This window comes from Athalia rosae, chromosome 3, assembly GCF_917208135.1.
Source record: "Athalia rosae chromosome 3, iyAthRosa1.1, whole genome shotgun sequence".
NCBI lineage: Eukaryota > Metazoa > Arthropoda > Insecta > Hymenoptera > Athaliidae > Athalia > Athalia rosae.
The window spans coordinates 7,004,943-7,020,280 of record NC_064028.1 but is presented as its reverse complement, the minus strand read 5'-3'; the positions used below and the strand labels follow the sequence as shown (position 1 = coordinate 7,020,280).

General features: G+C 46.9%; 1 protein-coding gene across 8 annotated transcripts in view; it reads right to left on the bottom strand.

Annotated features, from left to right (window-relative positions):
• Window positions 1-15,338, bottom strand: part of LOC105687724 — a 163,807-nt gene that overhangs the window by 45,066 nt on the left and 103,403 nt on the right. Inside the window, exon 1 of one of the 8 annotated variants that reach the window (XM_048652440.1) lies at window positions 8,079-9,096. The exons of the other annotated variants lie outside the window; for them this stretch is intronic. Coding sequence (XP_048508397.1) covers window positions 8,079-8,108 — 30 coding nt within the window. The 5' untranslated portion in view covers window positions 8,109-9,096. Of the gene's footprint in view, window positions 1-8,078; window positions 9,097-15,338 lie in introns of those variants that run through there. 8 annotated transcript variants of the gene reach the window in all.

Genomic DNA, 15,338 nt, shown 5'->3' with positions numbered 1-15,338 from the left:
AGACACCGCGGGTATTGTAATAAGCGCGGGTGATGTAGGAGATCGGGGGCAACCTCGCCGCGAGTCGCTCCATCCCCCGCAAGACAAAGGCGATCGGATTTGAGCGCGGTGGGTTCGCTTATAGTTGGAAATCTCAAGAGAGAAAAAAGGAATTAGGAGAGAAAGAAGGGGGACGCGTTACGTGTAAGTTATCAGAAGAGAAAAGGAACTCGAAGTGCCGCTAAACTCCGTGTGAGAGAGAAGAAATAGAGAAGAAAAGGGAGACGGAGGGAACACCGCGGGGATGTTAGCGACGCACAATCTGGTAAAAGCCGCTGACCACCGACCCCGGCGGAGGTTTTAGGGTAGCTAAGCGGATTTATGAGAGTCTTAAATCCCGGCGATCGTAGTTCTTCGGGTTAGCCGGCCGGCCGTCGCAACGGTGCGATGCAAGTTTCCGGATCACCGAAGTAAAATTCGCTCCATCGCTTCGATGCACCGAAATCGCTGCGTTTTTACCCCGCACCCTCTGAGCGCCGGCCTCCGTACGACCGTTACGCCGAGGACCGACGCTTATTCCCGATAAGATTTATTATTCAAACCCCGAATCGAGAAGGAAAAATAACTCCGATGATAAAAAGAAAGCTATCGCTCCGGGGGCGTTCGTCCCGCTGCCGCTGAAATTCTTCCCGGTATTAAATACCGGTGAAAACAATGGTGGGAAAAAAGGGTGAATCGGACGCCGAAACTCGACGTACGTCGACCGCAACGCCTGCAATTGACAGGTGAGACACGTAAAGCTCGATACGTCCGCGTGACGTGGTCGTCCATACGAAATCTTAATAAATCTTTCGACACTTCCTGCAATCGCATCGACACAGCTCAACACTTCTGTAATGACGAATCCACCGCGACACCGGAGAGTCTACCGACAACAACCGGTACTTCGTTTTTTTTTTTTTTTCTTCCACCAAAGTATATTTCACGAACGTGGGCGTTGAGCGTCTCTTATAAATTTATAAGCCGGCCGTTCGCTGTGATTATTACAAGACTACGTGAGCGGAGTACCACCGGCTAAACCAGAAAATTCTGTACGTACACGAGGGTGAGGGCGACCGAGACGACGACCCTCGTTTCCAAAAACGTTTCAACACTCGCAGCTGAACCACTCGACTGATAAATAATTAACCGAGTCGAAGACGCGAGCATCTCCACGTTCGGATATAACGTAGATGCTTCCGACACTCTGGGCGTAAAGAATCTCCTTCTTTTTTTTTTTATTTCAACCGGACCGTACGTCACTACCCTTTTTCGGGACAGATCAGCGATTTTTTTTTTTTTTTTTTTGGAATAAACAGAAGCGGAAAAACGGCGATCTATTTGGAACAGCGTGGCGTACCCACCTACGACGGTGTGACGGTCGCGCCGCCCTTAAACTACTCGAGTGTTTTTTTGCGAGGTTTTTTGCGTCGCGCGGGAGCTTTTACGCGGTCACATGTGCGTGTGCGGAATATTATAGGTATATATATTGTATATATATCTGTGATAACAAACGCGTACATTTATGGATATTTAGGGGTGTTAGTGGTCGCGGTGGTTGTGCGAGCAGGTGAATTAGAGCACAGCTTTATATCTGCACAAAGCTTCGTCGTCGCTAATCGGCGACCCTAGAGATGAGAACCGAGCGAAAATGCTCTCATGGGTAAGACAATGTGCTAGTGGTACTTCGAAACGCTATTCAAGCCGAATACCTCTACCTGAGGGTTGGGCGAAGTACGAGAGTAAATTCTTTATACCGTTATACGGGCCGCGGCGTACAAAACCTTAAGTATTCCGCAAGTTGAATCAAGAAAGAAAGAAAAAAAGAAATCAATTGCGCTTTTTCGACGGAGCTTTTTTCCGTGCAACTTTTTTTTTTTTTTTTCATTGTTTTTGTTCCGTTCCCTTCTTTACTCGCAATCGGCAAAATAATCCTGGGCCATTTCCATTCAGCAGGATCACAGCGACGATTGTGATAATAATAATTCGAGTCGGTCGAGTCGAGACGGTTGATCAGAGAATGTAGGACGTTTTTTTATCAAGTGGGACGAACTTAATTAAAAGCGTGGTTTTATAAGATCGGCGGAACAAGTTCCGTGTCTTTTTTGGGTGTCTCTTAGGAAAGGATATATAGCGGTAGTGACAAGTAACGAACGAACGCCTGATTAGTATCAGCTTATCTGGACAGGCCCCGGAGTGAATTGTATAACGGGGTTAATCTAGCGCGAAGTGGGGTAGTTTGTTACAGTTTAGATTATTGTCGAACTTTAGAATCTAGCTCGTTTCCTTAATGGTTATATACCCTCTTAACTCCGAGTCTAGCGGGCGTCGTCGGTGAAGGGGGTAGGTAGGTAGGTACCCCCTTATCCCGAGCGAATATTATTCCCCGTGCAGCGACCCCTTATACACCGGCACATCTCGAAATTCACACGGACACGAATTAAGTCCGAGCGGTCAGCGCGGCGCCGGACCGCAATCCAATTCTACGTTACGGTTTTACCGGAATCAAGGACATACCTTGAATTAGATTAAGCCCTACCAGCAGCGATTAGGGATCATCGTACAGCGCCACGAACTTCCACCGACCCGAAGGCCTCTGAATTTTCGAAAATAGGCTCCTCCTCCCAAGTTGGAGTGCGACGACACCCCTCGTCCACCGTTCTGCCGACATTCGGAAATCGCGACATTTTTTCTCTTCCTCTTCGCTCTCCGTGCGCCACCGCGAAACGTATCGTACGCGTACGGGTAGTTTTGTACGACCTCGCGGTACTACCCTTACAAAAATGATCATGACGGTTTTGTATTCGTATTTGGAGAATGAACGTACCCCGTGAGTCATAGGCTACATGAAGAGTACGAGGTATTATGTACAAAGGTAGGTATACATATGTATACCTATATATATATACATGTGTGATTCGAATAACCCATAAGGCATGCTATAAACGTGGTTGCGTGCATACGCGTTCGTGACGGTTGCGTGCGAGTTTCGGTGCGTGCGTGTGGGTGAGCTCGGGGAGTCTCATCGCATCTGTTTTCTCAGAGCATTCGCTCGTTCTTTGCCTCTATATTTTATTTTTCTATTTATCTTCCTCTTTCACTCGGGGATGTGTTTGTTGCTCTGTGTGCGCGATACGCTCAAGCGTACGTATACACCGTATTGAAGGAAATGTGCGTGACACGAAAAACCAAGCGATGCATGGACGAAGAACATTATATAACACTTGTTAATATCATTCCGGGGGTTTCGGGTGTCACGGTTGTCTTTTTTTCTTTTATAATTTGTTTTCTTTTTTTTTTTTTATTCTCTCTTCTTTCTTATTTCACTTTCATTCGCTCCATTTTATTTAGTCCATATTTTATTTGATTCCCTTGTTTTTTTTTTGTTCTTTTATTTCCTCGTTTTGTTTAGTTTATTTTGTCGGAAATGACAGCCGCCCCGTGTTTAACGCGTTCACAGAGATTTATGATCCAGGAATTTTTCTGTTTATCATGAAGTCGAGCGATAAAGTCAAGGGCCAGAGAAAATGGAGACGCGTGTAACTCCGTGAATTCCCACACGGCAAGGACACGTCAAAAGAGAAAAAAAAAAAAAAAGGGCGCGGGGGGGAGGAAAGGGACGGGCGTGAACAAAAATTCGGGCAAATTCGCGCGTCACCGTGAAACTGGGAAAATCCCAAAAATAAAATGGAGAAAAGAAGAGAGCAAAAAACGCCCCCGTGAACGGAAAAACAAAATTCCAAGTAAATCCGGACAAAGCAATAAACACACAATATAATTTGGTGGCTGCTCGTGGGAACGTGTTTATTCTACGGAGTCTACTCCTGGCAACGCGTACGGCAAAGTATAGTAATTGTAAGCTGTGAAGTAAGCAGGAGATCCGAATGAACCGCTGACAAACAAACGTAAAAGCTTTTGTGATATCGTACGTACGAGGGGGTACGAGAAACCTACCGAATGACAGACTTTATACGAAGTAGAGACGTTTCGGCGGTAACTATTATACTTATGCACGCCCGGCGATGTACATTATTCTTTTTACAACAGGGTTGTGAAGTCTCTGAAGTAAAAAGAAGGAATAAAAATGAAACGAACAAACAGAAAAAAAGAATAATCAAAAGTTCAACTATTCCTATACTCCCATATCTACCAAGCGTAAACGCGCAGCTGCAGCGAGAACTCGCAACGGATAAATCAACCCTCGCGTTCTTATGCGAAGTGAAGTTATATCGGAGTACGAAACCGATAGCGAAATGCAGATTCCGCGGGACGCGAGCCGGAAGAGAGAGCACGTGGAATTAATTCGATACGTGGTCTACGTGTGCTCCGTTGACGTCCCGCAAAATTGTTTTTGTTTACGCATCCTTCGCGCTCACTGTCCATACTTTCGCCGTTTCCATCCCTTAATCGGATTAGCGGGAGCTTAGGACACCCTGCAACTCCTTTCCCCCTCGCCCTGCAACGGCAGCATACCGTTCGTCCACTTTATTCGAGCTTTCGGCTGTTTAGTATGCAAAGGATCAAGAAAACTTTCCATCCAACTCCGAAAGCTGCTGGATACCGAAAGCTCAGTTTCCAGCCTCCGCTTCTCGTCCGTTGCTCTCTTCTTTTTTCGCGATTTGCATCATAATTGCACAGAGAATATTCGGGCAATTTTTTTCTTTCCTCCCCCCCCAGATTATCGAGGAGCGAGGATACTTCGGGTTTCCTATCCGGTATCGTCGGACAACCGCGGAATTATATTTACTCGAAAAAAACGGACACGATAAAAAAAAAAGCCCGCCCCGGGTTCAAAGTTCTTCTCCTACGTTCGGGCGGGGAGAAACGCGGCAGACAGGAGACACGGCGGAGGCGGGAGCGAACTCCCCCCCCTCCCCCCTCCATCCCCCCCGAGTTTGGAGGAGCTTATAAGCATTTACAGCACGTGTCGCATTGTCGGCGCTGTTCGATGTCCCCCTTTCCATTTACAGTCGTAGTCTTTCCCCTCTTTCACTCCTAGAGATTCTTCCTCGCCTTGTTCCTCCGTCTCTATTTCCTACTTCCATCTCTCACGTTTCGTTTACGGTGCAACCGGCACCGAGCTGAATGACGAACGCGGCGCAACGGCGAGCTACGGCTAGGGATGCTGCGGCAGACTACTAAAATTAGCCAACGTCACGTGGACCTCGATTGTCGAGTGTCGTCGTTCGTTCCCACACTTGCTAGCTAGCACACCCGCGTTCGAAGTTGCGTCACTTCGTAAAGAGCGTCACGTACGTACGTGTTCGCATGTACACACGTACGTACATCCTCCGCAAGAGTCGGCTTTTCCACATCCGAACTCCTGCGCCGCTACGGTTTTCACCCCGCAATCTTGATACCCGCTCGACGGGCGAGGCGTAGAAAATTCTGTTTTCAATTTACTTCTTTCAATTCTTCGAACAGAGCCAAAATCCGAAAATTAATTAGTGATACACGCCGGGTAATAACGCGCCTGTATCTCGGAGCGATGTAAGTACAACGGGGCGACCGCGTCGCGTGTACACGGGGGTACGTCAAAAGTGAAGACAAATTTCCCCGTTACATGTACAGAAGAAACATGTAACAGCGCCTACCTGACGTTGTACACATGTGTGTACGTTACTTTTGTAAAGTAAAAGTCCAAATGATCGTAACGTTCCGCGGTCGTTGCGCCGTAGCGAACACGCGAACGGCGAGTAGAAAGAAAAAAAAAAAAAAAATGAATAAAAGAAAACAGAGTCGGCTCGCGAGCCATGAGTAATTGTTCCCATCCAACTAGAATGTTAATCAATCATCGAGTCTGATATCTAATTAAATTTACCCGCATAAGACGCGTAGAGAAAAAATAGATACCACCGGTGAAATCATCCGACGGTGGTGCGAGTCTGAATAAATTCAATTGGGCGTACGTGGAGTTTATTTTTTTCTTCTTTTTCTTTTTTTTCTTTTATCGAAGTTTCACGTTTTAATAACCCATCGGTGAAATTCCTCAACTTTGCGCGTCGACGTCGTCGAAGCGGCGTTAAATTCAGGTGGTAAAAAAGCGAGACCTGTCATCGCTTAATAATGCCGAACGGATCGGGTTCGCGGGTTAGAGGTGAGCCGCATGAATACTTCATTCATCGAAATACGCCCCTCTTCACTCGTCTCGAAACTTCCGATGAATGAAACTCGGCGTTACAACGTAACAGCTACGCGGTGCAACGTTCGTATGCCATGTTTTTTTTTTTTTTCAGTTACACGGCTCTTCGCGTCGCGATACAGCCTCGTTGTTCGAACGCGCGTTGAATAAGTCGACGAATTTCAACGAAGGAACGATAACTCGCCCACGGTGATCCCCGTTCGCGATTATACAGACGGTTGAAAAAAAAATAACGACCATTTCTGAGACGAGTTACTGAATTTGCAACCGGCGATTCGTTTGGCCCGAGACATAAAAAAAGAGAAAAAAACGAGCCATTAATGGATAAAAACCGAGAGCGCTCTCCGTTCCCCCGTGACCCTACCTTCCGTGTAAACTCATATCCGGTAAATCGGTGAATTTGTAAGCTCTTTCCATAGCCGATTCCCGAAACCTCCCGACTCTGTCGCGTGTCGGCGAAAGAAGTACGTTAATCTTATTGCTACCGCACGGTCGTGATTCCTATTAATTTCGCAATACCCCGCAAAACGTGCCCCATAAGTTATTTTCAATGGATGAGACACGTTTCCGGCTAACCGAGCTAACTCTTACGCGGGTTCGCATCGGTGGCGCGGCGCGAATAACGTCACACACGCTCACGATTCTTCGCTGCTTTATTATCCCGTATACCACCCATCATGCGATGTATATCCACCTTATACTCGAGGTTCTTAAATATTCAGTAGATCTTCGATACAAATAAATTGGCGCCCACTATATATCCCTTTCAAGCTTTCTCTCGGGCTCGAACTGTACCATTTGTCTCTTCTCCCCACCTATATCACCGTTTACGTGGGACGAAAAAGAAGGTTCTTCTTTAACCGCGGAGAGCCGTGATGCGAAGGTTTTCAATAAGATACGAGCGTTAGTTTTATCGTTTTCTCGTTTTTTTTTTTTTTTCTTTTTTTAACGAAGCATAAAACAGTGCTTCGCACGGTTCTTCGACAGTCCGTTAATAATGCAAATTGACATACCCTGCAGCTTATCTGATTTTCACGACACGTATTAAGGAAGTTTACGATTTTTGGTGCACTTATAACGGAAAGGGGACGAGCTTTCGAGGAAAAACTAGAGACGAAACGGAATAGAGAAAGTTCGGAGAGAAGTAGAGGAGTTGGAAGTCCGTGTGAATTACGCCGATCGAAATCGAAAGAACGAGGTATACCGAAGTTCTCGATGGTCCGAGGTAACTTCGATACCGTTCAATGCGTTCGGGAATAGATACCGCGGCGTTATACGGACGGGAAAAAGTTTCCAGAGATCAGACGCATTCGCACCTGCTACCTCAGAAAACCCAGCCATGCCGCAGCTGCCCGTTTGCGGAACTTCCTACCCCCTACCCCCCCCCCCCCCCCCCCGTAGCGCACGATTCGTTCGTTGGTCTATCCGCCGAACGATATTGCAGCTGAACAACGGCGCGGAGTTCTTTATACCGGGGGGTGTATTATACGCGTATCCTACGGGCTGGGGGGAGTTTATTTTTTTCTTTCGTTTTGCTCTTCTAATTCACTCGCTTTTCCCGTATGACCGTGTACTCTGCGAGTGTCTCGAGGATGTTTGAACCACGAGAGAGAATCTACGGAGAAAGAATTACCGACAAAGAGAGATGGGCTTTAATTTCACATCCCTCGGAATCTCGACGGGGGGGTAGAGAAGCTATTTCGTAGGATTCCCTCGGATCCCCCTCGAAGAAAATTATACATTCTCTTCTAGTCTAGGATATAATAGCGATCGGAGAAGCGAGGCGCGAGGATGATGATTTTTTGTTGTTTTTTTTTTTGTTTTTTTTTTCCTTTTTTCAGAATAAATATTACACCGGAGCGCAGAATGTAATGAAAGGAGAGACGGTGGGTGGATTCGGCGCGAGGGAGAGACTCACCCTACTCTGTTTCGTGAGGTTGGCGCCCATGGGACGGTGGTTGCCGTTGTTGGGGGCGATCAGGGGGAGGCAGTCGTCCGTAGCGTGGCATCCCCTCTGACGGGGGGCTGCGGGAGACACCCCTCCTGCTGCTGCGCCCCACCGGTGCACGCTTGTGGCCACCCTGACGTCGTATCGCCCTCGGTGGACTCCTCAACCCGAGGATACGACGTTACCCCCGCGCGCAACGATGCCTCTCCGCCGCCGCCGCTCCTCCTCTCTTCGCCCCTTCGAAACCACCCCCGAAATTCTCCTGTGCCGGGGGTCCCACGCGCCGTGATCCGGACACGGACCAGACCCGGCTCTACAATTCCCGTTGTAACTATATATGCGCCTCTCTTGTTGTTGCAGCTGCACTTATTTTCGAACACACGCGACACTGGTGCGGTAGCTTGAACTTTTCTTTTTTGTTTTGAAAGGTATTTTTTTTTTTTCCCTCCCTTCCTCTTTTACCCGGTATTTCAGGTCGGGATGATACTTAATATTTTCGGTGATTTTCCGCGGTAAAGTACGAACAGACGCCGGAAGTTTGATCGGAGTTATTTTTTGTCTCGTCCGTTGTTCCGGAAAACTTTCACGGTCAATCGATCGGACGGGGAATGTTGTTTGTTTTCATTGGCGGTCGGTAGAAAAATAGTATTCCTGAGATGTTCGTCACGTAGTTTCTCACGAGTGTCGCGGAACGTATGATTTATGCATCCTCTTCCGATTCCAAATGGTTAATAACGACGATGCGAATGTACGAGCCGCAGATGTTCACTTGTAACACTCCACTTTCTTCGACGCTTTCAATTCTTCTCAACCGACATTAGTTCCATAAATTTGGAAAAATTATCACCGATCGTTGCAGAATCATAATTGTACCGATCTCCAACGATTTTAGAGAACTCGATATACGATTTGAAATTCTCATTCGATCTGACGATTGAATTTCTTTTTTCCTTCTACTACACATCGAGATACAAGGTTTAGAAAAAATATTTTCTTTCTTTTTTTTGTTATCTATATTACAAGACAGGTAAAAAATTTGTCCTTAACTAGATCGCTCTCAAAAGTTATACACGTTTTGTATACATATATATATATTTATTGTACAAGAATATAATGTTAAATGTATAATGTCGGATATAAATCGGTCGTTACAACATTAGGACGTGCTTAGAATAGAAAATTTTCGGTCTTCGACGCTATCGAATCAAATCACACAGCGTGATAATTTTTTTCGTTTTCCACGACGCTGATCGTGTCTAGGAATGATCGACGAAAAAATACACCCGATCACGGATTCGCGGTGTAACGGTGACGACGGTAACGGAGAAGAAAAATGAAATTGTTCCAAAAAAAGTCGAAAGAAAAAAAAAAAAACCGAGATACCGTCGAGCCGGTAACGTTAGGCGTTGAAAATTCTAACGGAATTCTCGTTTTTGTCGGTCTGATTATCGCAGCTGTAGAGCAGAGTTGCGGCAGACGCACTTTGATTATTCGAGTACGGATACATTCGGAAGTGTCGATTCCGTTTTGTCAACAAATCTTTTGTACGAGCGTAAACGACCCACGAATACGCAGGGAGTACAACAAAATCGTGCACGCGTGCATCACGTTTAAGGGACGCCGGCTGACTGGTCGAAAGTGAACGGCATCGCGGCGCCGTGAGTCACGCACCCTAACGCCCCTGACTACGGACGCGCCTGCGTCGCCGACTCGCTTTAAGCTCAACAAAAACCCCTAGCTGCAAGCCATGCAGCTACAAAAGCGCCTTGTTCGGACCTTCGAGAATATTGGACACTCGAAAAAAACAACGAACGAAAAAAAAAAAAACAATTCCGATAGATTCGCACCATTCCAAACGGCTCGCGAGTAAAGTCGAAGATCGGAAAGAGGCGTTCGTCTTCGCACCACCGACACAATTCTTTTCTTCGTTCGCCGAACAGATTTGTAAAAAAAATCGAGAAGCTCATAAATGTAATAACGCATATTTGTATACCCGTATGATGTTCGACGTGCGGTGTAAAATGTGATTTATTTTTATCCAATTAGAATTAAAGCATCTACGTGGCTTCCCGGGTCAACTGCACATCGACGCTTCCACACGTTCGCACGATGCTCCCCGTACACACGTGAAGAGAGTATACGTACAATGCCCGCTGCAGTGACGTAAAACGCGGGCAAAAAGCTATACCACTGCCCCTTCGTGACTCGAGTTGATTAAAAAAAAAAAAAAGGAATAGAGAGAAAAACGAATCGAAGGAAAGAAAGTGAGCGCCCGCCTAATTCCGGTGTTAATTCGCGGTAAAATTTAATAGTTTTCAAAAGCCCCGTCGAGCTGAAATTGACCGTAGAACGGGAAATTAGATATTCTCATTCGAAACTAATACGGTACACGGATTAAACATATTCCAACTTAGCTTCGTAAACGAGATTAAAATTCGCATAATTCGTACGGTCGTAAAAGGATTTCCGCAAAGTAATTCAGCCATGTGGGTGTGGACAAGTATAGTTATAAAATATTGCAGTGACTCGCGCGTTAACGACGCTGGCTAAACGATACACGGAATGATTAGAAAATTGATAATAACGACGATAAGAAAAGTTCGCCTAGATTTTCGACGTAGAGATGGATGGTTAGGTATAATGGCAAGGCCCGGTCTTGGTTATCGCGAACAGGTACACTGTTAAACTAGCGAAGAAGATTTCAAATTTAGTTATCCCTCTCCGGCGCCTCGCGGGACGTATATACGTATATACGTGTACGTTTTATGATATAATTTACTTTAGCAATCAGCGCTCAGGCCTATTCGGACAAATGAAGGGTCGTCGGCTAGGTCTACCCTTGACTCCGAACAGTCGTAAAGCAACACGCCGTCTCAGAAGTCTTGCGCATTATTTTCAGGTATATCACGGTTTTCGCCCCCCTCCCCCGAGAACCACCGTTTCATTCAGGGACAGGTGAAAAAAGAAAAAAAACAAACAAGCGAAGGGAAAACGAACGAAATAAAACCGAAAGATATGTATAAAAAAAAAAAAACAGAACAAATAAAACTGAAAACGACGAATAATCCGAACACATAAAATAGAGGGGTTAATTTTGAAGTAACGCGGAATATTACAGGACTAACATTTAATTAACACCCGAAGGGTAATATATATTCTCTAATTAGTTTCATTGTCTCGTTACATCGTATAATCGTTATGATACGTTAATTGCCCTTCGCAGCTGCGTGTGGGTAACATGCGATACGTAAAATGATCGTGTACCGAATCGCCGTCGGAGAGTATCCAGTCGAACGATTTATCGATATGGATTCGATTAATTAATACATTCGAACGGCCAGGAAACGGGAGGAGTAACTCCCCCCCCCCCCCCCCCCCATTGGAAACACGTGTATTCGAAGAACTAAAAGTCGCCTACACAGAGAGGTTTACGGACGTCCTCCACCCGTTTCTTCGTCTCCACCACGACTCTGTCCAACCCAGCTATATCGCATATACAACGGAAAACCACCCCCGCAAAACGTCTAGACATCCAGCAAAGATTTTCGCAGGACTTTAACCGCGAGCGACGAACCTCACGTCGGGATCCGTTGTGCCGAGATTATTCCGTTCTTTTGTGATGTGTTTTCTTTTTTTTTTTCTTTTTTTTTTTCCAGCATACAAATTTTCGGTTATTGCGTTCGAATTTTTTCGGAATCGCCGTATCGAAATATGCGGTACTTTTCTAGCTAAGATGAGTATCGCCGATGGGTTTGTCTGATTGCGTTTAATTAATTGTCGCATCGTTTTCGGAGGGGCGGGTATCGTTCGCCAGCGGTAGGCAAGAGTTCTCGTTACCGTGGTCGTAAATTTAAGGATTTCCCAGGGTATTGTCTGCCGCGTCTTTCAGCGATCGATCTTCGAGTACCCCCACGGTGCCGCAGACTATACGGCGATGTCGGGCCCTGCCCGACCTTCGCGCCGCTATTAAAGTATATTAACAAGTTGCCAATATCAGAACTGTGCGACCTGCCTACCATTTTCCTTCATTCCGAGACCCGAGCCCTTCGTTCCCTCCCTTACTTTCTTCACCCCCCCCCCCCTTCCCTTCCACCCGCTCTGAGAACCCTGGGAGACATTGTGAGGCAAACAATTTAATATGCGATCCCCTCAGCATCGTCGTCGGCGTCGTCGTCGTCGTCGTCTTCTTCTTCTTCTCCTCTCTTCTATTCCCTTGCATACCTTATCTCCCTCCTTACAGTCACAAAGCACAGAAGACTCAGCCATCCATCGAGGGAACCCGCTGCCGCCGCTACCGTAGCTTTGCTATATTATTGGAATGCGTACCCCTCGAGTTAGCGGCTCGATTTTGGACCCGCTTTCCAGTATCATCCCTTGCAGTCGAACGACGTTCTTCGGTGAGGAGTGGGTGGGTCTTATTCCTCGGCGTCCGTTTCGAATGCGCGTTCGAAAGATGTGAATTCTTATCGTCCTATCGTAGCGAATTCGGTCGGGGAATATATTTGGGAAAATGTTGCCAGCCGAGGGAGCGGATCGAAATGAAACTGCGGAGTAAAACGGGGTGTAGAGGTACTCGAACGGCGAAGGTCAAGCGTTACCTGTTCGACGATTCGACTCGAAGCGACTTTGCTCGTCGCCCCGTCGTCGGTTGTCCTGACAACCGTACTTCGGGAATCGCACGGAATTCGCAACATCGAATGCGATACAACGTTCCGCAAAATTTTCCATTAATTTTCAAAAGTTTTTCCTACGCGGGACCTGAAGCGGTGGAAGGTAAAAATAAAAAAAAAACAAAAACAACTCTCCACCGGTGTAATTTTAACGCTTTCTAACTACCCCGCGTCTCCGCATATCTACACCGACCGTCGAACCCACACACCCTTTCCCCGTGCACTGCTGCAGCTAGAGTATAGAAGCGTCGTCGCGTCGTGTGACTTTGCATACGTTATTCTCATCCCTTATGTGCTCGGCCGGTTGTGGTCGGACGTCGAAACCGACTCGGAACTCAATTACCGTCACTGCGTCTGAAGCAGTTTTTTTTCTTCATTTTTTCATTATTTTTTTTTTCCAACGGGTAGAAAAAATTACGTCAACGCCCGTGCAACGGGCTTATAAAACCGATCGGTTCGATAATCGTAATCAAAGCATCCTCGAGACTAATCACATACGCAGACGTGATCCCGAAAGCACAAAGTCGGGTCTAACGTAAGCTCGAAATCGTTCGAACGGGCACGTTCGCACGGTGAAAACTTCGCGCGTGTATGTTACAGGCGAACGCGAACGCAGACGTGTAACGTCCTGCGCGAAGTAGGGCCCCGGAGTGACCCTATAAGCCCGAAGCGACGTTTTCACTCTCACCCTGCTCGCACCCTTCGTCGGTTAGTTGCCGGGTAAAACCACCCCCAAAATCGGGAGGGTGGGGGGTGGGGGGTGGTCGTGCGTCGGCGGCAATTAGCATGCATCCAACGAAGGCGGGATAATCCTGAATGATCTACGCCCGCGCCCCGTACCCCGATACGTCGCGCATATGCACCGGCGATTGTTCCCTCCGATCATGATCAACGAGTGAATATACCCGGCAAAGCTCTGCGGCGCCGTATCTGCGCGTCCAGGTTTAATGGGAATTAACCGATGTAACCCCATCCGTACCACCGCCCCACCCGATCCAGCTAATTTCGCGCATAGCGAGTTATTCGTACTCGGAGAAAATGAAATTTTTCTTACTTTTTCTTTTTCTTCTCTCTTCTGATCGGAGGATGAAAATTCGATTCTCATTTTTTTTGTTTTGTCTAAGATACTTCGAATCCGCAACGCGCCGAACCGGGACACCCGCTGCCGGTTAATTCACCGATAGCGGGTTTCCCGGAAGGGTGCAATGTTCGAGACCGTGTCCTGCGGGGGGTATAGTAATCGCCATAAAGTGAGAGGAAGGAAAACAGTATTTCAGCGGGTCACTGCTGCAGTCTCATCTACCCTTTATTTGCTAGGGAGCCCCGAAAACACGCCCCATATATACCGAATGCGTACATACAAACTGAGAGTACACACGGGGGTCTATCACCCCCCCCCTACCTCCGATCCTCCACCTTCGATACAGCGCGCGCGTTGGCAGGAGAGGGAGGGTAGAAATCCCCTAGCGCTTTACGCTGCAAATAATTCGCGTGGTTCCACCTATGTTTCCCCATTAATTAAAGAACGGGGTAGTTACACAAAGCTACGCTTCCGCTACGCGGTAGATTTTTATGACACGAAAAAATTAACGGTGAAAAGAAAAAAAAAACAAAAAGAGAGAACGAAATAGAAATTAAATCGAAGACACGGAGACGTTGTTCGGTGAGTCGTGAAAAATTTTCCGTTCACGTAATTTTCACGGGGTGAAGCTTGGATTCGGGTAAAAGTAGCCAGAAACGTAATGTAGGGACGATACGTGGAGGATCATCCAGCGATTCTTTGTTGTTTGGTCTCGCGTGACTTTCGCGGGACTCTGACTTCCCGTACGGGGAAGTATAAGAGGGAGTAGCGGAACCACGCCGAGATGTGAGTTGGAAGAGGTGGCTTAGCCTGACTTTTACGACTTCAACAGGAGTTTGCACTAGCTGCTCTTCAGTTCGGAAGAAACGTTGAATTTGAAAGGAATTAATCGTCTCGAACGAGGTGGGGAGGGTGGGGAGGGGGTGGGGATTCTCGAGGCTCCAGCGACTCAAGAGTCGAGAGAAACGCGGTGACAAAAGGGGGGACCGGCGTATCTGGAATCGCGAGAAAAAAAGGTGCTTACACACATACGGTTTCATTCGGAACGGATGAAGCTTTGTCACGTTCCTAGTCGGAGTCGAATAAAAATTTACCACTGTAGGCAGTCGGTGCAGCGTAGGCCGCCGACCCTGTAAATACAAACCAACAATGGTGTATCAAAAAGGGATCGCTGAAGAAAATAAAATGAAACAGAAAAATGAAGGGAATTCGAGAGTTGAAAAAAAAAAAAAAAAAAAAAAAAAAACGAATATGTGGATACGTGTACGTTTCCCCAATTTACCGACCCTCGAAACCTCGTGTATATACCGTGCGAATATCGCGAGCGTTTCTCCTCGCCCTTATCAAAGCCGACGATCCAAAAACAGCGAATCAATGTCCATCGACATTTTGAAAACGACCGATTTCACCCCTCATTATATCACACCGGCAAAAACCGCACGCGGCACATGTGCCGATGGGATTTACTCGACCCCAGCG